The sequence below is a fragment of the Lutra lutra genome, chromosome 10 (assembly GCF_902655055.1).
Source record: "Lutra lutra chromosome 10, mLutLut1.2, whole genome shotgun sequence".
Classification (NCBI taxonomy): Eukaryota; Metazoa; Chordata; class Mammalia; order Carnivora; family Mustelidae; genus Lutra; species Lutra lutra.
The window spans coordinates 55,428,903-55,456,635 of NC_062287.1; the positions used below are offsets into that span (position 1 = coordinate 55,428,903).

Consider the following 27,733-nt stretch of genomic DNA (forward strand, 5'->3'; position numbering starts at 1 on the left):
TACCCAAGAAGTTTGGATAATAGTAGTGATCATTGTATTAGGGATTTCATTAGGCTCCTTTTGTTTGCAAGTGACAGAAGTCAACTCAAACTAGCTCAACCAAAAAGGGAATTTATGGGGCGCCTTGGTGGCTTAGTCGGTTGAGCATCCAACTCTTGGTTTTGGCTCAGGTCATTGTCTTGGGGTCATGGGATCAAACCCACATTGGGGTCTGCACTCAGTTGGGAATCTGCTTAAGGATTCACTTCCTCTCCCTCTGCCTCTCCCCTGATTTGCATGTGTGCACTCTCTCTAAAATAAATAAATCTTTTTTTTTTTTTCCCCCCAAAACCCCAATAAAACCAAAAGGGAATTTTTGGCTCATTAACCTGTAAAGTCCTAAGGTGAATGCTGGATTCACATATGGCTCTATACAGGTGAACAGCATGTTGTCAGGACTTTGCATGCATCTCAATGTCTTTCTTCATCATGTGTGTAACTTCTCTCTCATCTTTCTCTCACTTACTTTCTCAGGCACATGCACACATCTTTTTTTTTTTTTCCCTTGGTGTTGGCAGGCTTTCTCTATGACCAGACACACATCAGTCAGGGTCAAGTCAAGAATATGAAAACCACTTGAGGTATTGCAAATTGAGGGGACTTAAATGTTTGTCATGGGGAGAGATAATAGTTGGCATTTTATTATGAAAATTTCAGACACACATGGAAGTAGAGTCAATGGCAAAATGAACTTCCATGTACCCATCACCTAATGATTATTGCCTGACAGTTCTGAGGTCACAGACAATCCTGTTTAATCTATACCCCCACCATACCCAAACTTTTTTTTTTTTTAGCTTTTATTTATTTATTTGACACAGTGAGCAAGAGCATACAAGAAGGGGAGCACCCAAGGAAGAGGGAGAAGCAGGCTCCCCCCTGAGCAGGGAGCCCAACATGGGGCTCAATCCCAGGACCCTGGAATCCTGATCTGAGCCAAAGGCAGACGCTTACCCACCTGAGCCATTCAGGCACCCCACCTTAAATTATTCTTAAGAAAAATCTCAGATGTATCTAGCTATAAATGAATACTGCAGATTCATGTAGTTTCATCTGTAATAATCCAGTGTATACCTCTAAAAGAGAAGGACTCTTGAAAAAAATCATAATCAGAGTACCTTTATTCCACCTAAATATTAACAAAAATAAATAGAGGGAATTGGTTATATAGGTGGTGGAACGGCTGGAAGAGCAAGAAGGAAAAAGGTTGATGCCCAGAGATCAGATGCCCCCCAACTCTTGGACTTCAGGCCACAAGCCTGTCCCTGCTGCTGGGCTTTTAGAGAGGTTGTTGCTGCAGTTCTAGATCTGCTACAGATGTGCTGCCCCCATCAGGGCTGGAACCTCACCAGCAGGGATGCCGGTGCAGCCCTGCTGCCGCCAGCAAGCTGTCAGAAACAAATGAGAGAGTTGCTTCTCCCCGTCTTCTGGCCTTCCAGTCTCACCAATCCCTCCCTTGGCAGTATCTCACTGGAAGCCAATTGGAAAGATGGTCTGGGAAGTGTAGGTTAGGGGTGACCCTGGCCCCTTATAATACATAGCAGAACACAAAGGAAAGGAATAAAGTTCAAGAGCAAATAGGCAGATGACTGGTGCCACCCAGCCCTTGGAAGCCCAACATCTACTCTCCTCCTCCTCTCCGTATTTAATTTCCTTACTATACTAGCAATCACAATATGCTTTCATCTTAAGTGAAGGATCTTTTCCTTTTCCATGAAGATACTTTCACCCTCTTCTATAAAGGGATATGAGACCGTTACATAGGTCACTGTATCCATTTCTGAATGATATAATTTTCTCTTCTAAAGTAGTCACAGTGCCAAGTAGATATTTTATAACCTAAAAACTAAGTTGCAAAGTTATTCACCATTAGTAATTTACACACAACAAGCAGAGAAGAAAATATATGTATTTGCTACAATAATCTTTTCTTAACTGGTCCAGAGGCCATAGTACACATGAATCCTTCCTTCATCTCCTATTTAATGTTTCCTTCTCCCTTATCTAGCACCTTGGCAGTTTGGGCTCTTTAACTGGCATGATATCCTAAATGATCATTCTTGAAGGATCAGAGTTATGAATCCTTTTTTAATAGGTTGTGGTAATTTTCTATTAATGCTTTTTAAAATTGTGGTAACATAACACATAACATAAAATTTACTATCTTAACCATTAAAAAATTTTTTTAAATAATCTCTATACCCAACATGGGGCTCAAAATCATGACCCTGAGATCAAGAGTCAGGTGTTCTACTGACTGAGCCAGCCAGGCACCCCGTCTTAACCATTTTTAAATGTACAGTGGCATTCACGTAAGTCCCTTCACATTGTTGTTGTACCATCACCACCATCCATCTTCAGAACTCTTTTCATCTTGCAGAAATTCCATTAACTTTGATTAATGGACATGACACTTCTAAGAGGAATACCTTATAATTCCCTGGATTCCAGTCATATTTCTCTTTGTCCTCAAGGTATAACAGCAATCATACCTACTTTTGATAATCAGTATCAATCACCAGCCAATGTAGTAAGCTCCTTTTTTTTTGGTCTATTGGTTTGGTGGATTGAGGAACCCAAGTGGCCAGTAGCAATCTCAAGTTCTAGTTAAGAGAAACTGTTCTTTGTGTCCTCTATAAAAGTATTCCTCCCTAGGCAACTAAGACCTCTACTTGTAGGAATGGAGGCAAAAATTCTGCAAGTGGATGGTTGTAAGAGGATCTGTTCTTATTTCCTTTCATTAATTCCTAGATCCTATGTTCTGGTTATAAGGAAAATAGCACCAGTACTGGTTGCTGGTTTATGTGAAACCTTATCTTTTTAGTAGTCAGAGCCCTGTCTTCACAGGGGTTAGTCTCCTAACTGGTACAATAAATAAGTTGTTAAAAAACTACTCTACCTTTCTATTAGATCAGCTGCTTCTGATGGGGAACATGGTAAAAAAGTGAATTCCATATTTATGGGCTCATCATTGCACTTATGTGCTATCAGATGTGTTCCATGGTTAGAAACAATGTTATGTGAGGTACCAGGATAAAGAATATGATATTCTGTAAGTCCCCTGATGCCGATGCTGGCAGAATATCAGGGAATGTAAATCTGTATCCAAAACACATGTTTATTCTGGTAAGCAACAAAATAAAACACTGCTCCTCTTATGAAGGAAGGTGCTTATTATAGTCATCCTCCCACGAGGTGGTTGGCTAATCCTTGCAGAAATGGTGCCATGTTAGGGGCTCAACGTTGGCTTCTGCTCTTGGCAGTTTGGGTACTCAGCACGGGTGATAGCCAGGTCTCCTTGGTGAGGGGATGTGTGTAGCCTCCATGCCTGTGATAAAGGCCATTTTTCAAGCACTAGGGTATCTGAGGAGAGCAGCCATCTGACTTCATGGAATGGGTCATCTTGTCCACCTAGTCACTGAGAGTCTCCTCTAAAGTGGATAGCCTTTGGGAAGCATTCACATGGGATGCAAATAATGCTTATACTCTATCCATTCTGAGAGGTCCATTCACATAATTTCCCCTTAGACCTTGCTCTCAGCAGTTTTACTTTTTTTTTTTTTTTCCAAGCTTGGACTATTCTGCTAAACCGTTAGCCACTGCCCTGTGAATCAGCGAAAACCAAAAAAATAGATAGATACATTGCTCTAAGTTTTACCTATTGGGAGGATTTTTCTTCCCTTGTCTTTCAGAGTCACCCCTGTATAAAGTTGTAATACTGTAATATTCTTTTAGTGTCAGCATATCATGAACAATCATTTGTAAACACAGCTAGGGGGTTTTCTCCTATATCAGCTGCTCACAGAACCTTAGTTGTGCTTTGATGGAGAGGTAACAGCAGGAGTAGGCATCATAGGAATCTGAGCCATATTCATTCACACATTTTTTCCAGACTTGGCTTGAGCTGGATCTCACATACTGCTTTCACTTGCTGAGGGAATTCTGCCCATTTAGTTCATGTTGAGCCACTCAGGTCACATGGTCACTTCATGTTCCTGTGATCAGCTAGCTGCTCAGTCTTCACCAACATGGGGTAGTAAGCCAGAAACTATTTTTCAAAAGGAGAATAGTTATCCACAGAATAGGGCATAACTTTAGAGTGCCTGAGTGGCTCAGTTGGTTTAAGCATCTGACTTCAGTTCAAGTCATGATCTTGGGGTCCTGGGATGAAGCCCTGTGTCAGGCTCCCCACTTGGCAGGAGGTCTGCTAGTCCCTCCTCCTCTCTCTTTGCTTCTCCCCCTGCTCGTGCTCTCTCTCTCTCAAATGAAAAAAGAATAGGACATAACTTGGCTCAAAAATTATTCTGCGGGGGCACCTGGGTGGCTCAGTGGGTTAAGCCTCTGCTTTCGGCTCAGGTCATGATCCCAGGGTCCTGGGATCGAGCCCCGCATCGGGCTCTCTGCTTAGCAGAGAGCCTGCTTCCCCCTCTCTCTCTGCCTGCCTCTCTGCCTACTTGTGATCTCTCTGTCAAATAAATAAATAAATAAATAAATATTTTTTAAAAAAAGAAAAAAATTATTCTGCGGGGTGTCTGTCTGGTTCAGTTGGAAGAGTGTTTGACTTTAAATCTTGGGGTCATGAGTTCGAGTCCCATGTGGGGTGTAGAGATTACTTAGAAAAAGAAAACAACTTAAAAAATAATTCTGCAATTGGGGCCTATAAAAGGCTCTATTCTTAGAAATTATATAACCTATCCATCTAACCAGGACAAACTTGAGAGGGAAAAGGAACACTGTTAATTATTTTAGGGTAACAGGTGAAAACCCAGAGTGTCCTTGAAAACCAGGACGTATGGTAACCCTGTACTATATAGCACACCCATTTGGCTTAGACATTTAGAGCACTGTTGGACCTATTACAAAATCTTATCTTGCTCTGGGCCCGACACAAAACTGGCATCCCCTGGGATGCTCAGTAAATGGATTAGAAGAGCACAAATGTTTTATGCATTGCTTCCCAAATCTAAAAAGACCAACAAATCTTTGTGTCTTTTTCTTAAGTAAGAGGTGGTGCGAGGTGAAGGATTAGGTCTTTCACATTGGAGGTATATCCCAGCATGCTCCCAGCTACCTGGACATCAAGAAAATCGATCAAGGTGGTAGTTCCTTGAATTTTTGTAGGGTTTCCCTCCATTCTCTGACATGCATGCATCTTACTAAATTGTCTAGAGTATTTGCAACTTCCTGCCCATCAGGTCCAGTCAACATGAGGTTCTGTGGAATACCAAAGCGGATTAGCAATAGATGTGTAATAGAGTATGTAGGCTGGAAGAGCTGATGTTGATGTGGCCCTGAGAGAAGAGGGCAAAGATGTACTGTTGTCCCCGTCAGGCAAAAGCAAACTGCTCCTGGCAGTTCTTATTCACCAGTAAAGAGAAAGAAACATTTGATGGGTCTTTAGCTGTATTGCAAGTGCCAGGGGCTATGTTGATGTACTGTAGTAAGAAGAGTCCACATGTGGGGCAGCAGCTGAAATTGGAGTCACCACTTGATTAAGTCTGCGGTAATCTATAGTCATTCTTCATGACCTGTCTTCTACACAAGCCAAATAAAACAAGTTAAGCAGGAATATCCTAAGACCCAGTATCCTTTTACCTTTCTTGTCTTCAGTGATGGCAGTAGTCTCTGTAGTTACCTCAGGGATGCAGAATAACTTTCAGCCTACTGTTCTAGAAGCAGATAAACTGGGGCTTCAATTTGTCCCTTCCTGCTGTAATAGTCCTCATTTGTTGGTCAGTAAACATAAGTGGTTATTCTGTCAGTCGCTTAGTATGTCTGTTCTAATTATCCATTCAGGAACTGGGGAGATAACCAAAAAGTAGGCTGATGACTTCACTGGGTTCATTCACAGGCTAAATTTCCATTCTTCCGTAATCCCCTGCTTTGAGTGATAGACCACCATACCTTTCATATCCCCAGACATTAGCACTGATTTGCAGATATTGTCTAGTAATCCTTGAAAGGCCTAGTTTAGGACTGTCTGATAGAATTTTCCACAATGTTGGCAATGTTCTATATCTGCATTGTCCAATATGGTAGCCACCAGTCATATTAAACACTTGAGATATGATCAGGGTGACTGAAGAACTGAATTTTTACTTTGATTTAAGCTTGTTTTTAATGAAATGGAAATAGGAAACTGAATAAGAGGCTGTGACTCTCCCTCTGGGCAACTCAAATCATTTTTATTCTCACCAGCTCGATTTTTTTTTTTTATTATATAGTTCACGCGTAATTATTTGAAGCTAGTCTTCAGTCTCTGCAAGGACCACATTATTTCTAGTTCACACCTTCCTGTAGGATTTAGTCCTTCAAAGCCCTAACTTAAAGCAGGGGCACTTTATCAGGAATCCCCTTCTCTGGTGCACCCTGGACTCTTGGCCCCTAGACTAGCAAGGTTGTCAGAATTTCTGCTTAGCATCTCAGCTTGTCTGCCACTTCTGGAGTCAGCAGGTAGCCCTAGGGGAAAAGAGACCCTAAATGTTGCAGAATCCCCTTTGATCTTAGCCCCCTAACTTCTCACAGCTTGTTAGTTCCTAGATACCTCAAAGAAAATTGTTTTTAATATATATATTTTGTCTGGATTTTCTAGTTTATACTCAGAGAGTTGGCCCAATTATTTAGTCTGCAATACTATAAACCTTTCCATTTATTTTGGCCAGATGCCTAGGGGCACTCAGTATGGAACCATTTTAAACTAAACCAAACTAGCTGGATATTCTCTGAGCCATTCCAATGATACAAATTTGGGCTACAATTTTGCACAAGGACAAATCTACCCTCCCCTTTCCCTTCTTTTCATCCCAAGGTAGTTTTACCCTAGCTGTGGGATAAGGAGTGTGGGTTTAGTGCTAGTTCTCGCTCTCCTGAGTGTGTATCTGTTTAGGATCCTACCTTCTTGTAGGGGGTCTCCAATTACATGCTATTTCAGCAAGATCAGCAAGTGTCTAAAAAGGCTTCTTGTGCTTGGTTTCTGTCTCTGGATTTTTAGATTTTGGCATATGACTGCTTTACTGTCTTCACATCTCTTACATGTCTTAAAATAATGAATCTTTTTTCTTTTTAGGTTTTATTAATCATTTTAGTTGTTTTCAGTGGGAAGTCTTGTTGCATAATGCAAGGCAAGTCTTCACCACTAGGTATTTCTATTTCCTTATATATAAGAAGGGGAGAATAAATGTACTCCTATTTACATCAGAGTATCAATTGAAATAATTGTGCTTTGAAAGCTGTGAGGCTCCAAACAAACTGTTATTTTCTTCCTAGTTGTCTGTCCACACAAGAATGTTCTGTGGATTCCCCTTCTTCTGCCAACTTCTTAAATGTTGATGGTCCTCAGTTGTCCACTCTCGATCCACTGTTTTTCTTAATTTTTATAATCTTTCTTTGTGGTTTCATCCTTTCCCAAGTCTTCTTTATATCTCTACCTCACATCCATCTTCTGAGCTATGAGCCCATATATTTTACTTAATCATACCAAAGTCATCACACACATGCCCGTGCTGAGATCTCCTCCTCCTATGTCCCTGGCCTCAGTGACAGGAGCCGCTGTCCATCAACTGTGCAGTTGTACCAAGTGAGAAACATGGGCATCAGTCTGCATTCTTCCATCCCTCACCCTGTACATCCATTCAGTCACTGGAGGCAATGAGTTGTGCTTCCTAAATGTTTCTCAAACTTGGCCCTTTTTGTAGCCCATCAACACAGCCCCTGCTACTTGGGATACAGCTAATGACCTGTCACATTTTTCTTTCTCCTTATCACCTCCTAACCAACCCTCTTCATCATCAGCCGGAGGGATGTTTCTAAAAGCACTTCTGATTCTATCACTGCCCTGCTTGAAGTCCTTCGGCAGCTTCTCAGCATTCTAAAGATAAACACCATTAACATTGATCACAAGGCTTTTCATGACCTCTCTCTGCTTCTGCATTCTCCTTTCTCTTCATTTTTTTCCATTTCACCACATAGCTCATCTACTCTGAACTATTTGTGTCTCCCTTTCCGGATCGATCACATGACAATGTCTGGGTGAGTTAGGGGGATTGTATTTGTGCTACTCCATCATCAGCCTACCCGTTACTTGTTTGGATAGGCATCTGAGACTCTGGGTCTCCCATGCGGCCCATTCCCTGTCCCCCCTTGGACTGTACAAGTCCGCCCCCCAGGCTTGACCAGCACAGAGTAGAGGGGGATGGTTACCTTCTGTTTTCTAACCACTGTTTTCCTCAAAAATGCCTCCTAAAGGAGCGCCAGCTTTTTTAGCAGCCACGTCATAAGTCCACTTTTACACAAGTGAGTTGGGAAGCTACATCTCCCGCATCCTGTGTTTGCATGGTGCATTTTCTATATCTTACCACAGAAGCTGACCTCACATTTTCATGGACATTACCACTTGCTCAGTTTCATCTGTTTTACTGCAGCTCTTTGTCCAGTTTGTTCAGCAATATTTTTAGCCTCATGCAAAGTCTTACAACGTGAAATAAAAGACATCCTCTTTCATTGCGTAGATAGAACTGACCGGGACCAGAGACGCTCAGCACCAGCTTAAAGTTACCCAGCAAACCAAACAGCAGCAGCGCCAGAATGAGAGGCCAGGGCTGCTGACCCCATTCCCAAGTTTCTTCTAATCCAGCACACCAGTTCCCATTCCTGAATCCAGTCACTGGGGCATACTCTTAGCTTCTAAAAAAATTAGTCAAATCTGGGGCGCCTGGGTGGCTCAGTGGGTTAAAGCCTCTGCCTTCGGCTCAGTCATGATCCCAGCGTCCTGGGACCGAGCCCCGCATCAGGCTCTCTGCTCTGCGGGGAGCCTGCTTCCTCTTCTCTCTGCCTGCCTCCCTGCCTGCTTGTGATCTCTCCCTCTGTCAAATAAATAAACAAAATCTTTAAAAAAAAAATTAGTCAAATCTATCATATTTTAAATGCTATTAATTCCTTTTGCCAAGAGAAGGTATAATAAAAATAGCATCACTCAGAACAGCCAGAAACCTCAACCTCTCCACACTAATAGACTCCCAGCACTTCAGAGAGCCCTTCTTCCAAAACTGCCATGGGAAGGACCCAGTGGAAGAGCCTGATGCTGTCCTCTGAAGCCTTGCATCTTGTCCTCCTTACCCACTCATTGACTCCCCCCTATTTTAAAACATCTGTTTTGGAGACAAAATGAAGCTTTTATATGTTATAATTAGGGTGAAACTTGTAAAAGGCAAAACACTATAACTTGTCACAAGAGACAGGATAGAGCTTCTCCATTATAGGGTGTAAGGGGAATTTTTTTAAAGGCTTATTTTTTAGCTCTTTCACATCTGACTGGAGTAAAAAAGAGATGGGTCAATTAATTATAAATAACAGAGCTGCTATGTACCCTCCTGTAATTGCTCTGTGGTAAAAATTAAAAATTTAGTGCATGAAAGTTGGTTCTTTCAGGAGAGGAAGAGAGTCATCTGTGACCTTCAAATACCATCAACTAAAGGCTTCTTTCCTTCTTGGTTGAGTGTGTTGAGTGTTCATTTGGGTGTATGGAGGGGAGAGAGTTGGAGGGAGGAATGAAAACATGATTTGAGTCATCTGCCTTTGTATACTTAAAAAGAATTTACCTAGGGGCACATGACTGGCTCTCTTGGTAGAGCATGACTCTTGATCTTAGGGTTGTAGGTTCAAGCCCCGTGTTGGGTGTAGAGATTACTTAAACAAAATCTTTGGGGCGCCTGGGTGGCTCAGTGGGTTAAAGCCTCTGCCTTCGGCTCAGCTCATGATCCCAGGGTCCTGGGATCAAGCCCCGCATTGGGCTCTCTGCTCAGCAGGGAGCCTGCTTTCTCCTCTCTCTCTCTGCCTGCCTCTCTGCCTACTTGTGATCTCTGTCAAATAAATAAATAAAATCTTTTAAAAAACAAAACCAAAATCTTAAAAAAAAAAAAGTTGAAAAAAATAAAGTATTACTTAGGTCTCATCCACCTGGGGACATACGTCAGGCCACATTAATGGTAGTAACTAAAATACCAGAACTTCCTGCCCCACCAGTGTGATTCAGGATCTCAGCCCATGGAATTCCACTCTCAGGTGTTTCTGGGACTCCTCAGAGAGTTTGAGTTTTAAGAGACTTTGCAGCTCCTTACTGATGTGTGCATTTTATTGAGTCACTTTAGAGAAGAGCATCACTGTGGCCAGCCTGCCTTACCCCACATGAACCAAAACTGTGGTCCATGCCAAGGGCTCTGTCTCCTGATGCTCCTATGGTTGCTGATACTTGGGGTGATGCAGCATACCCAGGAGTTGGACCTGACCCAAAAGTGTTCAGTATTCTTTCTGCAGAATGTTTTCCCTCAACTTGGTCATGCCTTGGTCACTCTTTTATTTTCCACGAGCATTCCTAGTGGCCCCATCCTGCCCCAACCCAGTCTCACTGAGTCCATCTGTGAATATGTGCAACCTTTCTCCATAAAGAAGACTGATGTGTGAGTGGGATTTGGGGAAGAAGGTCAGTTGGGAAAGAAATTACACCTTCTGGTCCCTCTCTGCAGGGATGTCTCAGGGGCACTAGAGAAGTTCCCAAGCTGGTTATGCCTCTTGATTGATTCCCTGTCCTCTATCTCTTCCTATCCCCGCTCCTGCTTCCTGGGGATGGTAGAGTTTGTCCCCTGCCCTTGCTCATTACCCAGGATCCTTGCACTCACAGGGAAGCATCTGTAACATCACTGACAAGCAGGAGGTACATCCTGAGGTTCCCAGCGCTGGAGACGCTGATGCTAGATGACAACAGGCTCACCAGCCCCAACTGCTTTGCCAGCCTGGCTGGACTCAGAAGGTAAAGCAATAGTCCCCTCTCTGTAGGGCCACCTGCACCCCCAGCCTGGCCCACACCCTGAGCTGCTCTGGAATCCGAAAGGCCTGGGTTTAAATCCTGGCTCCACCACTTATCTCTCCTGTGTGGCCATGGGTGATTCACTTCTCCCCTCCGAGCTTTAGCTCAGCCATAAAAGTGGGGCATCAGTAGGACATTTCTGATCAAGTGTCTGGATTAGAAGTGGCAAAGAGAAAGGAGGGTAAAAGGAGATATTGCCAGAGATAGGCTCCTGACCCTTGAGAGAGGGGACAGAAAAGAAAAAAAAAAAGGGGGAATCAGAAAGATAAGGTTACCTGCTGAATTCTACGTATTTGATTAAATTACGGAAAATGCTGACATTTAAATGGTTAAGCTTTAGATTCCTGGAAAATTTACTTTAGATTCAGGTACCCTTTACTGAATACTACTTTGTGCCTAGCCATTTACATTGTTTTATTCATCTTTACAGGAACCTTGAAAGATTAATGAATATTATCCCCATTTTAGAGATAGGGATATTGAGGCCCAGAGAGGGTAAGTCACTGGCTCAAGGTCACACCAGAGGAATAAGTGTCCAAACCTGAATCCATGTTCTTTCCCTCCAGTTGCTTAGTAAATGCCCCTGAAGTATCATTATTGCTGTGATTCTGTATTCACTTTCCTTAATTGAAGACTGAAGAAATTAAGCCTGGACCAAAACAGGATTTTCCGGATCCCGTACCTACAGCAGTTTCAGCTTCGCGACGGGTCAGGGGACTGGGTTGGAGGCAGGGGGTGTCCCCAGAAAGAGCTCCATTCCATGCGACAGCCCAAGTCATGGATGTTTGAGGCCTCTGATGAGCAACCAGATTATACTGTACTGCCCATGAAAAAGGATGTTGACCGGACAGGTGAGTGATGCCCCTTGTTCCAGAGATTCAAGCCGTGTGGTGGGAATAATCTTCTAACAGCTTAGAAGGGCCTCTACCTTCGGCTCAGGTCATGATCTCAGGGTCCTGGGATTAAGTCCCAAATCGGGCTCTCTGCTCGGCTGGGAGCCTGCTTCCCCCCCCACCCCCCGTCAAATAAATACATAAAAATCTTTTTAAAAAATTAAAAAGGTCCTTAAAAAAAAAATAAAGATCCTTTTAAAATCCAGTTAAAAGTAGCTTTTTAAAAATCTCAAATAGGGGCGCCTGGGTGGCTCAGTGGGTTAAGCCGCTGCCTTCGGCTCAGGTCATGATCTCAGGGTCCTGGGATCGAGTCCCACGTCGGGCTCTCTGCTCAGCAGGAAGTCTGCTTCCCTCTCTCTCTCTCTCTGCCTGCCTCTCCGTCTACTTGTGATCTCTCTCTGTCAAATAAATAAATAAAATCTTAACAAAAAAAATAAATAAATAAATAAAATAAAAATCTCAAATAACCAGAAACTCAGAATTGAGGCTTTCCAGAGATGGCTAATTCTGAGGTGCATTGATCTTCTCAAGGAATTCAGGTTCTTTCTATCCTCTTCTGCCATCCTTGCCCTGCTTGCTTGTCCTTGTAGGCTGGGTCCCATTGAGGTCTCAAGATCACTACCATGGTGCCAAGAATTACATCCAAATGGCAACATTAGAGGCAGAAAAGGAAAGGAATGTCACCTTTATTATAAACCAAAATCTCTTTAATATATGAGTATTTCTGGATTATATACTCTGCTTTACTGATCTAGTTATCTGTTACTGTGCCAGTATCACAGTGGGTTTTCTTAATATTTATTTTAAATTGAGAAATAACCAACTTAAACATATAAAAGTATTGTGTACAGCATGAATTTTTACAAACATGCATCCTTTTAACCACCACCCGTATTACAATATAGAACATTTCCAGCATCCCATGTGGCATCCTCCTGATCAGTCCCTCCTCCAAGAATAATCACCATTCTGACTTCTGTCACCAGCGATAGCTTTTGCCGGATTTGAAATTTATGGATATGGAATTATACAGCATGTGCTCTTTTGTGTCTGATTTATTTCGCTCAACATTATGTCTGTCCAATTCATTCATGTTGTTGCATATATTGGTAGTTCACTATTTTTCATTTCGCTTACGGTATTCCAAGTTATTTACCATTCTTACAGAGTAAGAAGGATAGGCATTTTGTTTATTTTTATTTTTGAGGCTATTATGGATAAAGCTACTATGGATATTGTTTTACATCTTTTGGTGGACATAGCACTTGTTTCTATTGGGCATATACCCAGGAATGGAATTGCTGGGTCATAGAGTATAAAGTTATGTTTAACATTAGTAAAAACTGCCAAGTAATTTTCCAGTGCAGTTGTAGAATTTTGATCCCTATATTAATGTAAGAGATTTCATTTCTGGGTGCTCCCCAGAGAGGCGGTGTCCCCTTATGGGTGTCCCCAGATTATGGGGTGTCCATAGGCTCATTGTGATTTTAATTTGCATTTCTTAAGTGACTAATGATCTTTTTTTTTTTTTTAAAGATTTTATTTATTTGTTTGACAGAGAGATCACAAGTAGGCAGGGTGGCAGGCAGAGAGAGGGGAAGGGAAGCAGGCTCCCTGCTGAGCAGAGAGCCCCACGTAAGGCTGGATGCAGGGCTCCATCCCAGGACCTGGAGATCAGGACCTGAGCCAAAGGCAGAGACTCAACCCACTGAGCCACCCAGGTGTCCCAGGTGACTAATGATCTTAAGTGCCTTTCATATGTTTATTCCTCACTTTGATATGCTCTTTTGGAAGTACCTATTCAAATCTTTTGCCTCTATTTAAATTGAGTTATATGTCCTTTTCTTGTTGATTCGTTTGAGTTCTTTATATGTGCTAGGTACAAGTCCTTCGTAGATCTATATATTACAAAAATCTTTTTGCAGTCTGTAGCTTGTTTTCTCATGTTCTTGATGAATTTTGATGAATAAAAGTTCAGTTTAATCTTTTATGCTTAGTGCTTTTTATTTCCTGTTCAAGAATTTTTTGTCTACTTCAAGCCATGCAGATATCTTCCTATATTTTCTTCTGGAAGCGTGATTATTTTAGTTTTTAAATTTTGATCTATGACCTGTCTGAAAGTTTCATATATGATGTGAAGTAGAGTCAAAGCTTACTTTTTTATACGGATATCTAATCGCCTCAGTACCACTTGTTGAGATATCCTTTTCCCCACTAAGTTATAAGAGAGGTATTATGTTAAGTTGGGGTCTGTACGTGTCTACATTATTATAGATTTAGGGGCTCTTGAGTGGTTCAGTTGTTGAGCCTCTGACTTTTGATTTCTGCTCAGGTTATGATCTCAGGGCCATGTGGGGCTCTGTGCTGGGCATAAGCCTGCCTGGGATTCTCTCTCTCCCTCTGCCCCTCCCACCACCCTGCTCCTGTGCACATGCTTACTGTCTCTTTAAAAAAAAAAAAAAATTACTGTAGCTTTGTAACTAATTTTGAGAACTGATAGTGAAGTTTTCTAGCTGCGTTGTTTAAAAACTCCTATAGCTATTATAAAGCCTTTGCTTTTGTATATAAATTTCAGAATCAGCTTGTCAATTTCCACACAAAATCCTGCTAGGATTTTGATTAGAATGGTATTGATCATGGCTCAGTCAGTTAAGCGTCCAATTCTTGATTTTGGCTCAGGTTATGACCTCAGGGTTGTGAGGTTGGGCCCCACACTGGCTGTGGAGTCTGCTTAAGATTCTCTCCCTTGGCCTCTGCCCCTCCTCCCTTCCCCTGCTCACTCTCACTCTCTTAAAAAAAAAAAAAAAAAAGATAAAAGAATTATATTGATCCTATAGACCAATTTAGAGATAATTGACATCTTTATAATATTGAGTTTTCTAATTCATTAAAATAATATATCCCACCATGTTTTAGGTCTTTTAAAATTGTTCTCATCAGTGCTTTGTAGTCTTCAGTGGTGAGGTCTTACATGTCTTTCATTAGATTTTTTCTTAAGTATTTGGTCTTTGTCAACGCTATTGTCAATGGTACTGTTTTTTTTATATTACATTCCCACTTGTTTGTTACTGCTACATAGAAATTTTGTACTTGTATACAATAACCTTTCTAACCTGAGATTATAGGGAGAAGATATGCATTCAGGCAGAGTATCCCATGGCTCATCTTTCTAGATGTGGGGGCTGTCTCCTCAGGGGATCACTCTTTAGCAGCCATATTTCAACCATGGCCCATCCTCTTGCTGACTCCTACTTTGTTTCTTGTACAAACCCATCCTCCAGTCCTTTACAGACACTTGTCATAGGAGAAGTTATTTGGGCCATGTGATGTTCCACCCCTATTATTATTTACTTCATTTTCATGTAACTTTTATCAGTATAATATCATTAATGTGTGCAAGGGGTCCTGTTAGCCAGGGCAGTGGTGAGTAGTGCCTGCACAGGATCCAGTCCAAGAAGATGTTTTGATGTATGGTTGAACTCAGATGTTTATTGGCCTATCTCATTCCAATGATGCCGAGAACAAAAATCACTCCACAGCCTCTTCCTTACTGCCGTGCTGCTAGTTATTCTTAGTATCTCTGCTGAATTCACTGTCTTAACATTCTGTTTCTACTAGCAAAACCAAGAGTACTTTCAAATCCTAAGACAGTTGGTTTGCCTTCTCTGATCAATACTATCTGCCCGCCTAACAGTACTGATGCTAAAAGAGCTTGCATGTTGCAAAGTCAGAAGGAAGATCAGTGTGGCTGAAATGTAGTGAGTGAAGGACAGAGTGGCATGAGATAAGATTGGAGCAGTAGGTGGGAGCCAGATCAGGCAGGACCTCTGCCTGGCCAAGGAGTTTTGATTTTATTCTAAGTGCAACTCACCACCTGACAAGTATCACAGCCAGCTCCTCATCCCAGTTAGCATTAGAGATGAGGACCAATGAGAACTCCGCTAGGGGTCACCCTCCTGTACACAGAGGTTGGGTGAGCCAGACCCCAGCCTCTCTGGGGGCAGTCAGTACACTCACCAACCTTTGTTCTGTTTCTCTTTTGTTTCAGAGGTTGTGTTCTCATCTTACCCTGGATTTTCAACATCAGAGGTAGGAACTGCCTGTTTTATATTTGTGTCCTTAAGTTAGAACATTAATTTTAAAAAACAAAAGTAAGCTAATGAACCCATGAGTGGCATTTATATATATCACACTGAAGAAGCCTGTTCATTGGTGTTTACCAAGTATCTACCATGTGCCTGGTACTGCTCTGGCCTATGCACATACAATGGTGAGGTTGCCACCAATATGGAACCTTGGGGACTCCCTAGTAAATGCCCCCCAAAGCTAGGCTCATCCTTGCCAAATACACCACCATCTAGGCTCTGATCCTTGGTTTGATAGGCTTAGATGCTTGATTTTTGTTTGGACAGAAAATTTGTTTTTCTCTCAGGGTTAGATGCTTACCAACCAAGCTCACGAGGACTGATCACTATTGATTTATTCATTTATAATAAGAAGTACAGGTTCATGTTCAGCCAACCCACATCCTTGAGAGGAATCTCAGTACACTCCCTCCCCATGGATAAAGCTGGGTGAGAAGTTATATCAATTAACTGTTGCCACATGACAAACCAACCCAACAATTGAGGATTTAAAACAATAGCAATTTATTATTTCTCACAATCATTTGTGCTGGTTAGATGTTCCATTGGTTTTGCCAGGGCTCATTCATCCAGCTGGCTGGTTCACTGGGACCTGGGTTCATGGACAGCTGGTATGGCTTGGCATCTATACGGAGTCCTTTTATTTATTTATTTATTTATTTTTAAAAAGATTTTATTTATTTATTTGACAGAGATCACAAGTAGGCAGAAAGGCAGGCAGAGAGAGAAAGGAGGAAGCAGGCTCCCTGCTGAGCAGAGAGCCCGTCGCAGGGCTCGATCCTAGGACCCCGAGACCATGACCTGAGCTGAAGGCAGAGGCCCAACTCACTGAGCCACCCAGTCGCCCCTATATGGAGTCCCTTTTATTATGAACTTCTTTACAGCATGGTGGCCTTAGGGTTCCAAGAGGGTAAGAGTGAATTGCAAGGCTCTGGAATTCAAGCGGTGGCACTTCTGCCACATTCTGTTGGTCAAAGCAAGTCATAAGTATAATAGGTACAATTCTGTATGTACAATTCTGTACGCTAGCCACCTGGAGATAGCACAGACCCCACAAGTGAAGGGCACACTCCACAACAAGACTGCCCTCACTTCAGACGCTAGCTGCAAATTTGGGGGTCCTCAAGTTATCCGCACTTAAGACAAACTGGCTATAAATTCTGGAGTTCACACAACCTTCTCAGGCTCAATAATTTACTAGAACAACTCATAGAACTCAGGAAAGCACAGTCCTTGTGATCACAGTTTTACTACAAAGGGTACAAATCAGGACCAACCAAATGAATAGATACATAATGTGAGGTCCAGGAGGGTCCCAAATGTAGAGCTTCTGTGCCCTCTCTCTGTGGAATCTGGGTGTGTCACCCTCCCACGTCTGGTGTCCACCAATCAGGAAGTTCACTCAAGCCTCAGTGTCCAGAGATTTCTTTGGAGCTTCACTACATAGGCATGGATGACTGAACCATTGGCCACAGAACTGAACTTAATCTCTCGCCCCTCCCCTTGCCAGAGGTGAAGCTGGCTCAAAACCCCAACTCTGTAATTGAGGGGTTGTCTTTCAGGTACCGCCAGCCTCCATCCTGAGTCATTCATTAGCATAAGTTTAAGTGTGAACCCAGGGCTTACAAATAACAAAGGTATTCCTATCACTCAGGAAGTTTCAAGAGTTTTGAAAGCTCCCATGCTAAAAACCTGTGACAGAGACCAAGTTCTTTATTATATAATAGCCAGTCTAGTTTCAAGGGCATAGAGATACAGACTCCACCTCTGAATGAGAGGAGCACCAAGGTCACACTGCCCATGGGCATACATATGGCCTAGAGGGACTTGAAGCCATTAAACAGTCTGCCACAAAAGTCAGAGATAATTGGTGGTTGTTCAGTGCTCAGATCCCAACTCCCTGGCATCTGAGTGTGTAGTCAAGTGTGTTAGATGGTTGAGACTCGTAGTGGCCCCTGTCTGTAAAAGTCAGGTATGTATCCCTCAGGCCCTCAGTTCAGGACACTCACGCCCCTGGATAGTGCAGTCTAACTGCAGGACACACAGCCTTGCTCCGCATAGGGAATTGCACGGTGGAAGAGTCTGCCTTACCAGAGTGCCACCACTTTCCACTGTGGTGTCTGGCAGATTGCATTTGGATCACCTGGAGGGGAGAATGCTAGATGTTCCCAAGCACCAACACTGGTTTTTGTTTACTCTCACCCATCACTCACCTGTCCCACTTGTGTGGATGTACAAGTTGGACCCTAGGAGGGCACAAAATACTTGGCTCCAAGTAGGTGCTCTGCTAATGTTCACTGAATGAACAAGTGAAATTTAAGTGACTTGCTCAAGATTACACAGCAATTAATGGAGCTTAGAACAATCCAGTTCATTTGAACCCGGCGATTAGCCCAGCATCTACCCTGTAATTTCCTCTGGTCCCATCTAACTCAAGGAATCGGTGAGTGAACTGAGCCAGGCACGGTTAATCCAGTAAGTTTTATTTTCTGCTTAATGAAACATGTTGATCCTGAGGCAGGCTGGGTTGTGCTGAAAAACCACGACTTGCAAGTGACCTGGGTGCACCAAGTCACATTCAGGCCCAGATTGCTTGAAGTCATCCAGGATTTAGCTATTGATTTATACTGGAATGAAGAGCCTCCATGGTAGGGTGTGAGCTAACCCATCAGACCAGGTACTCAAGACTCAGATCCCTTGCACTCCTTCTCCCCACTAGGAAAAGTTCCCTTTAAAATGTTAAGTAGCTGCTGAGTCAGAACAGTGTGTAGCTCTTGATAAGGTGGTGAGTTCAAGCCCCACGTTGGGTGTGGAGATGACTTAAAAATAAAAAAATCTTAAAAAAGAGAAGTAAAATAAAATGCAAGCACTGTCCTTTTGACTTTTGGAGAAATTTTAGCCCAAATGTAGAGAAGAGCCATTTCAGGATAAGCTGCTATAGGGCAGAAAGTGGGGAGTGGGGGCAAAGAACTTCTGATGTCTCCATCACTGCTCTGTTATCATTTGGTCTTAGAGCCCTTGAAACCTGAACTTTGGATGCTGTAGAATTAGCTCATCATGTGACCACAGGGAACTTGGAATCAGAACTCTGGGCCCTTGGTAACATCTCCCATTATGATCCTTGATGTCTCTTTTGGCCAAGACTCTCTAGAATGGTCATTCTTTCCATCACCCTCTATAGGAAGGTGCCACAATGGCCCTTGGCAGCATTCAGCCTCTTATCATCAGGACACTTTGACAATAGACCTTTTTTCCTTCTAAGGCAACCAAGGTATGTGCACTTCCTCCCATATTTGAGATTCTTCCCGTGAAGTCACTGAAGGCCAGGAACCAGACGCTGGCCCCACCCTTTCCAGAGCTAAGGTACCTTAGCCTGGCCTACAACAAGGTGACTCTTCTGCTTCTCTACCTGTTTCCTCGGGGGCACAGATGGGAGGGTGGGATGCAGTCTGCTCTGGCCTGAAGGCCAGCCCTATAATTCCCCATTACAGATATGTGGGCTCAGAATTCTCAGGGTGGGGGAAGTGGAGAAAGTGCAGACCAAGGCAGGAGTCCATCCATTCAGTTATAGATGTTTACTTACTACCATGTGCCAGGCTCTATGCTGCATACTAGGCCCACAGCTGTGCAAAGAGAGATTGGGCTTCTTGCTTTTTGGAGCTTGTCACCCATAGGGAAGACTGATAGAGGACAAATGGTCTCAATATAAGCATGCTTAGTGTTAGCAAGAAATTCACGGTGCTATGAACTGTATGAGAGGGGCAGTCTAACCTAATATTTGGGAACAGTGAAGGTTCTCCAGAGAGTGGTTTCATGAGTTTAGGTAAAGTGTGAGGGAAGAGTGAAGTGAGAAATGTTCTAGTCTGTGGGAACAGCAGATGTAGTCCATGGGACAAATTTAATATGTTTCTCCTTCATGTTTTATGTTAACATATTTTTCCAGTAGCCATGTACTGTTTGAATTCTATAAACCCCACCAACTGAGCTCTACTCAAGTCTGAAATGTAGGCAACTTTTAAGGTACTCCGTTTACATTCCTTGTAAGGCAAACAATTGGTACAGCCACATTCCTCAAGTGTTTTCTTCCTAGGAATTTTATCATTTTAGCTTTGACATTCAGATCATTGATCCATTGTGAGTTTATCTTTATATATGGTGTGAGATAGGGGTTCAACTTCATTCTTTTATGTGTCAATATGCAGTTTACTCAACACCATTGATCAAAAAGACTACTCTTTCCCCATTGAATGGGGAAATAATAATCAGTGTCAATAATCAGTGGACCCATAGATGTATGATGGATCCCTCTTTGATTCTTGAAATTGGTAACTCGTGTCTTTTTTTTTTTTTTAAGATTTTATTTATTTATTTATTTATTTGACAGAGAGAGAGAGAGAGAGAGATCACAAGTAGGCAGAGAGGTGGTCAGAGAGAGGGGGAAACAGGCTCCCCACTGAGCAGAGAGCCCAATGTGGGGCTCTATCCCAGGACCCTGAGATCATGATCTGAGCTGAAGGCAGAGGCTTAACCCACTAAGCCACTCAGGTGCCCCCACTTGGGTCTTATTTAAAAAAACTAAACTGCTGGTTTCACTGGATTTTTCTACTCATCTCTTTTCCCATTTCATTGATTTCTGCTCCTAACTTGATTTCTGTCCTACTCACATGAGTTTAATTTGTTCCTCTCTTTCTAGTTTCCTAAATAGTGTAATTTTAGATCATTGATTTAGACCTTTTTCTTCTCTTTAATATAAACATGTAAAGCTATAAACTTTTTCTGCAAGCACTGTTTTAGCTGCATCCTACAAATGATTTGTGTTTTTATTTTCATTCTATTCAACTTTTTAAATTCTTGTTGTGGTTTCTTCTTTTACCCATGGATTATTTAGATAAATGAAATGCTTCATTTCCAAATATATGGAGATCTTCTAGATGTCTTATAGTTACTATTTCTACTTTAATTCTGTTGTGGTCAGATAACATAACCTGTAAGATTTCATTCTTCTGACATCTATTGAAACTTGCTTTATGTCCCATCCTATATTCTGTCTTGGTGAATGTTCTTTGTGCGCTTAGAAAAAAATGTGTCTTGTGCAGTTTTAAGTAATAGTGTTCTATAAATACCAATTAAGTTAAGGTGGTTGGTAGTATAACTCAGATCATTTCTATATTATTGTTTGTCTCTTTGTTCTACCAATTATCAAGAGCAGCATGTTAACATCCCTAATCATGACTATGGATCTTTTTATTTCTCACTTTAGTTCTGTCAGTTTTTGCTGCCTATGTTTTGAAATTTTACTATCAGGCACAAAATATCTAGAATTTTTATATCTACCTGATGTGTTGATTCGTTTATTATTTTGACTTGTTTCCCTGTGCCTTGAACAAAATTTCTTGTCTTTATATCTGTCTTGTCTGATTTTAATGGATTATTTGTTCTTTGGGTGTTGAGATTGATAAGTTCTTTATAGATTTTGGATACTAGCCCTTTATCTGATATATCATTTGCAAATATCTTCTCCCATCCTGTCAGTTGTCTTTTGGTTTTATTGACTGTTTCCTTTGCTGTGCAAAAGCTTTTGATCTTGATGAAGTCCCAGTAGTTCATTTTTGCCCTTGCTTCCCTTGCTTTTGGCGATATTTCTAGGAAGAAGTGGCTGTGGCTAAGGTCAAAGAGGTTGCTGCCTGTGTTCTCCTCAAGGATTTTGATGGATTCCTGTCTCACATTGAGGTCTTTCATCCACTTTGAGTCTATTTTTGTGTGTGATGTAAGGAAATGGTCCAGTTTCATTCTTCTGCATGTGGCTGTCCAATTTTCCCAACAACATTTGCTGAAGAGACTGTCTTTTTTCCATTGGACATTCTTTCTTACTTTGTCAAAGATTAGTTGGCCATAGAGTTGAGTGTCCATTTCTGGGCTCTCTATTCTGTTACACTGATCTGTTTGTCTGTTTTTTTGCCAGTACCACACTGTCTTGATGATGACAGCTTTGTAATAGAGCTTGAAGTCTGGAATTGTGATGCCGCCAACTTTGGCTTTCTTTTTCAACATTCCTCTGGCTATTCGGGGTCTTTTCTGGTTCCATATAAATGTTAGTATTATTTATTCCACTTCTTTGAAAAAAATTGATGGCATTTTGATAGGGATTGCATTAAATGTGTTGATTGCTCTAGGTAGCATAGACATTTTCACAGTATTCTTCCAACCCATGAGCACGGAACATTTTTCCATTTCTTTGTGTCTTCCTCAGTTTCTTTCATGAGTACTCCAAAGTTTTCTGAGTACAAATTCTTTGCCTCTTTGGTTAGGTCTCTTCCTAGTTATCATGTGGTTTTGGGTGCAATTGTAAAATGGGATTAACTCCTTAATTTCTCTTTCTTCTGTCTTGCTGTTGGTGTAGAGAAATGCATGCAACTGATTTCTCTGCATTGATTTTATAACCAGACACTTTACTGAATTCCTGTATGAGTTCTAGCATTTTTTGGAGTGGAGTCTTTTGGGTTTTCCACATAAAGAATCATATCATCTGCAAAAGAGTGAGAGTTTGACTTCTTCTTTGCTGATTCAGATGCCTTTTATTTCTTTTTATTGTCTGATTGCTGCGGCCAGGACTTCTAGTACTATGTTGAATAGCCATGGTGATAGTGGACATCCCTGCCGTGTTCCTGACCTTATGGGAAAAGCTCTCAGTTTTTCCCCATTGAGAATGATATTTGCTGTGGGTTTTTCATAGGTAGCTTTGATGATATTGAGGTATGTACCCTCTATCCCTACACTTTGAGGAGTTTTGATCAAGAAAGGATGCTGTACTTTGTCAAATGCTTTTTCAGCATCTATTGAGAGTATCATATGTTCTTGTTCTTTCTTTTATTAATGTATTGTATCACACTGATTGATTTGTGGAAGTTGAACCAACCTTGCAGCCCAGGAATAAATCCCAATTGGTCGAGGTGAATAATCCTTTTAATGTACTGTTGGATCCTATTGGCTAGTGTCTTGGTGAGAATTTTTGCATCCGTGTTCACAAGGGATATTGGTCTCTAATTCTCTTTTTTGGTGGGGTCTTTGTCTGGTTTTGGGATCAAGGTAATGCTGGCCTCATAAAATGAGTTTGGAAGTTTTCCTTCCATTTCTATTTTTTGGAACAGTTTCAGGAGAATAGAGATTAATTCTCCTTTAAATGTTTGGTAGAATTCCCCTGGGAAGCCATCTGGCCCTGGGCTTGTTTGTTGGGAGATTTTTGATGACTGCTTCAATTTCCTTATTGGTTATAGGTCTGTTCAGTTTTTCTATTTCTTCCTGGTTCAGTTTTGGTAGCTTATACATCTCTAGGAATGCATCCATTTCTTCCAGATTGTCTAATTTGCTCGCCTATAGTTGCTCATAATAATTGTTTGTATTTCTTTAGTGTTGGTTGTGATCTCTCCTCTTTCATTCATGATTTAATTAATTTGGGTCCTTTCTTTTTTCTTTTTTGTTAAGTCTGGCCAGAGGTTTATCAATCTTATTAATTCTTTCAAAGGACTAGCTCCTAGTTTCATTGATCTATACTATTGTTCTTTTGGTTTCTATTTCATTGATTTCTGCTCTGATGATTTCTTTTCTCCTCCTTGGTTTAGGCTTTTTTTTGCTGTTTTTTTCTCTTGCACTTTTAGGCATAGGGTTAGGTTGCTGTTTGAGGTCTTTCTTGTTTCTTGAGAAAGGGTTGTATTGCTATATAATTTCCTCTTAGGACTGCCTTTGCTGCATCCCAAAGATTTTGAACAGTTGTGTTTTCCATTCATTTCTTTTTTCCTTTTTTTTTCTTTCATTTGTTTCCATGAATTTTTTCAATTCTTCTTTAATTTACTGGTTGACCCATTCATTCTTTAGTAGGATGCTCTTTAGCCTCCATGTATTTGGGTTCTTTCCAACTTTTCTCTTGTGAGTTCAAGTCTCAAAGCCTTGTGGTCTGTAAATATGCAGGGAATGATCCCAGTCTTTTGGTACTGGATGAGAACTGATTTATGACCCAGGATGTGATCTATTCTGGAAAATGTTCCATGTGCACTAGAGAAGAATGTGTGTTCTGTTGTTTCAGGATGGAATGTTCTGAATATATCTGTGATGTCCATCTCATCCAGTGTGTCATTTAAAGCCTTTATTTCCTTGTTGATCTTTAGCTTAGATGATCTGTCCATTTCAGTGAAGGGGGTGTTAAAGTCCCCTACTATTATTATATTATTGTTGATGTGTTTCTTTGATTTTGTTGTTAATCGGCTTATATAATTGACTGCTCCCATGTTAGGGGCATAGATATTTAAAACTGTTAGATCTTCTTATTGGACAGACCCTTTGAGTATGATACAGTGTCCGTCCTTATCTCTTATTATCGTCTTTGGTTTAAAATCTAATTTGTCTGATATAAGGATACCCCAGCTTTCTTTTGATCTCCAGGCTTCCTACCTTTCTGACAGTGGCAGGGGCTCTCCTCCTCCAGGCCTATGCCCCAGGGATGGCTTTCTCTTGTCTTGCTCCCTGGGTCCAGTCTTTTGTGTAAAGTGGCCATGAATTCTCCTTCTCTCTGCAGCTCTTGAGAATTCTCTTCTCCTGCTCTAGTGCACATTTAACCTTCAGCAGCTCATTAAAATGGTTAGCTCATTTCTTTCTAGTTGCTTGTATGGCACTTATCATCTCTTCCTCCCATTTTCTGCCACACCTGAGCCAGTGTCCGTGTCTCATCACCCCTTGGGAGGTACCCACCTTTCCTTACATTTCAGTCCACATGATTGCCCTGAGAACTTAGCTCTCTGATAGATGCAAGAAAAGTTATGATGTCTTTTTTCTTATTGTTAGGAGGGGAGTAATACACTCCATTTTCTTTTCTTTTCTTTTTTTTAAGGATTTTATTTATTTCAGAGAGAGAGAGCATGAGTGGGGGAGACAGGCCAAGGGAGAGGGAGGAGCAGACTTCCCTCTGAGCAGGGAGCCTGACAGGCTCAATACTAGGACCCTGGGATTATGACCTGAGGGAAAGGCAGAGACTTAACCAACTGAACTACCCAGGCACCCCTACTCTCCATTTTTCTACATGCTTACTTGAGTTTTTAAATTACATTTTTCTTTATGACGGTTATCACCTAACATATATATCTTTTTTCTTTATTATCAGTTGTCTACTGCCAGAATATAGGTTTGAGAGTAGGATTTTGTTTTACTTATAACTATATCCTCATTGTCTGGAATAGAACCTGATACATGATAGGTACCCAGTGAGTTTGTTTGATGAATGAATGATGTTTTGATCACATAAAGGAATACTCATGCTACCTGTGTTGAAATTAACATTCCATTTATTAAAGTTACAAATTTTAAAACCTATTTTGTATTCAAACAGAATTTAAATGTCTAGAATATCCTCTCAAATCTAATAAGTTTTGTGTCAAAAGTAAAATAAATGATGTGCCTGGGTGGCTATGTCAGTTGAGGGTCTGACTCTTGATTCTGACTCAAGTTATGCTCTTACGGTCCTAAGATTGAGCCCATGTCAGGGCATGAAGCCTGCTTAGGATTCTCCGTCTCAGGGCACCTGAGTGGCTCAGTGGGTTAGGTGTCTGACTTGTGATTTCAGCTCAGGTCATGCTCTCAGAGTCCTGGGATCAAGGCTTGCATTGGGATCTACACTTGGTGGGAAGCCTGCTTGAGGATTCCTCCCCCCCCGTCTCTCTGTCCCTTCCCCAGCTTGTACACATGCACATGCTCTCGCTCTCTCTCAAATAAATACATAAATCTTAAAAAGAAAACAAAAAAGAATATCTCCCTCTTCTCCTCCTCCTCCCCCCTTGGCTGATAATGCTCATTCTCCCTCCCTCTCTCTTTAAAAAAAAAACAAAAGACAGGCAAAGTAATCACTTTCAGTCAACCTTTAACTAATATTTACTTAGTTCATAAATTTGATAAGTTAAATTGTATTTGCCTTAACCCAATGAAATTGGACAGAAATAGTAAATTGTCATTGGATCCTGAATTTATTTTCAAGGGCATTCAGTTCACCTTATGGGGATCGGCTAGCCCAATGGCTACATTTTCCTCACTATATCAGCCAGAATCCCAAGCCCATATCTTTCATCTGGGACTTAATTTCACAGAAAATGACATCCATGCCACGGATATCTTTCAACTTTCTATCAGTTTTAATTGTAACTTTCTTCAGCTTTTCAGTCACTTGATTTGGATGGATGGAATTTTGCATCCTGACAAATTTAATTCTCCCTCCCCCATTTTGTTGTCACTGCTTCTTGGCCACCAGATTTGCATATGAAAGACTCTGCACTCTCTTTAACCACCATTTTATAGTTATTTACCAACACATATTAGACTTCTTTGTAGATTCTTCCTTCTTCCCTAGAGTCTAGATAAGAAGTCAGCAAATGTTTTCTATAAAGGGCCGGATAAATACATTACTCTGTCACAGCTACTCAGCTTTGCCTTGTAGCGCAAAGGGGAACGTGTGAATGGATGAGCAGGGCAGTGTTCTGATGAAGCTTTATTAAACAGATGGAGGGATGGATTTGGCCCACAGACATTAGCAGCTGACCTTGGTTTTTATATAGCCTTCGAGCTAAGACTAATTCTTTGATTTTTAAGTGGTTGAAAAAATCAAAAGAAGGATACTACTTCATGACACTTTAAAATTATATGAAATTCAAATTTCAGACTCCATAACTAAAGTTTTGTTGGAAAAGAGCCATCACACTTAATAATATGAATTGTCTCTGGCGGTTTCTGTGCTATAACAGCACAGTGGAGTAGTTACAATACAGACAGTATGGCCAGTAAAGCCTCAAAGATTTACTCCCTGGTCCTTGACAGAAAAGGCGGGCCAAGTCGTGGTCTCGATGACCAAATGTAGAGTTGCTCAGGGGCCGAGCCTGGTCCCTCTCCTCTCACTCTGGACTCTCCCCCTAGGGATGGCTTCATATACCCACTGGCCCATGAACTGTGGCTCACAAAGTTATAATTCGAACACAGAACCCTCCTATGTACTCCAGACTAGTGTAGGCACTTCCTATCTGAATCTCTACTGGGAAGTACATGTATCCAAAGTGAATTAATGATTTCCCATATCTTAGAGAAGAGCACATGGTTCACTCACACCAAAATCTGGCTATTGTCCTAAATGTTTCTCCTTTACATCCCTCCTCGCCATGCATATCTAATCTGTGACCAAATCTTGTCATATTTAGGTCCTCCTACTTCTACAAATTCATGTAATAGGCCCCCAGGGACCAAGATCTTTCTAGCTTTGATCTGCCCCCAACTTGCATCTCTAGCCTCATTTTCTTTCTGCTGTTAATCAAAGTGGCCTTCCTTCCATCCCTCCAACTGGCTTTCCTCCTCCTCCTCGCTGTGAGGCCCTTTACGCATGGTTCTCTGTGTGGGGCACTTCCTCTCTGCAGTAGGCAGAGCATGCACCGTGAGCTGCTGCCACACACCTTAACTTCCCCCATGACCTCCTGAATAGGAGTCTATTTCTTGATTTCATAGAATCTACTGTGAGGATTCCAGGTGGGCTGGTGACCTCACACATGATCTCCCAGAGACCCAGGTCCCTTCTGGTTGTGTCTCTGTCATCCTTCATTCCTGAAGGGGATTTTATTGGCTCCTTTGTGTCTGGCAGACTGATTGCTGAGTAGGGGAGGGGGTAAGAAACATAGCAGGTCACACACGAGGTTTCAAATGGGCTCTGCCCAGAAATGATCCCTTCCACCCTGGTTGCATATGACGTGAGTCATATCAGCACATCTAGCTGCGTG

At 41.6% G+C, this 27,733-nt stretch overlaps 1 protein-coding gene across 28 annotated transcripts in view; it reads left to right on the forward strand.

Annotated features, from left to right (window-relative positions):
- XRRA1 (X-ray radiation resistance associated 1) overlaps positions 1-27,733 on the forward strand; it is a 64,445-nt gene that overhangs the window by 27,790 nt on the left and 8,922 nt on the right. For 9 of the 28 annotated variants that reach the window (XM_047690972.1, XM_047690965.1, XM_047690968.1 and 6 more), the window contains 4 exons: positions 10,667-10,843; positions 11,534-11,751; positions 15,842-15,882; positions 19,201-19,326. In XM_047690972.1, coding sequence (XP_047546928.1) covers positions 10,667-10,843; positions 11,534-11,751; positions 15,842-15,882; positions 19,201-19,326 — 562 coding nt within the window. The other 19 variants (XM_047690986.1, XM_047690981.1, XM_047690983.1 and 16 more) reach the window with 10 other exon arrangements.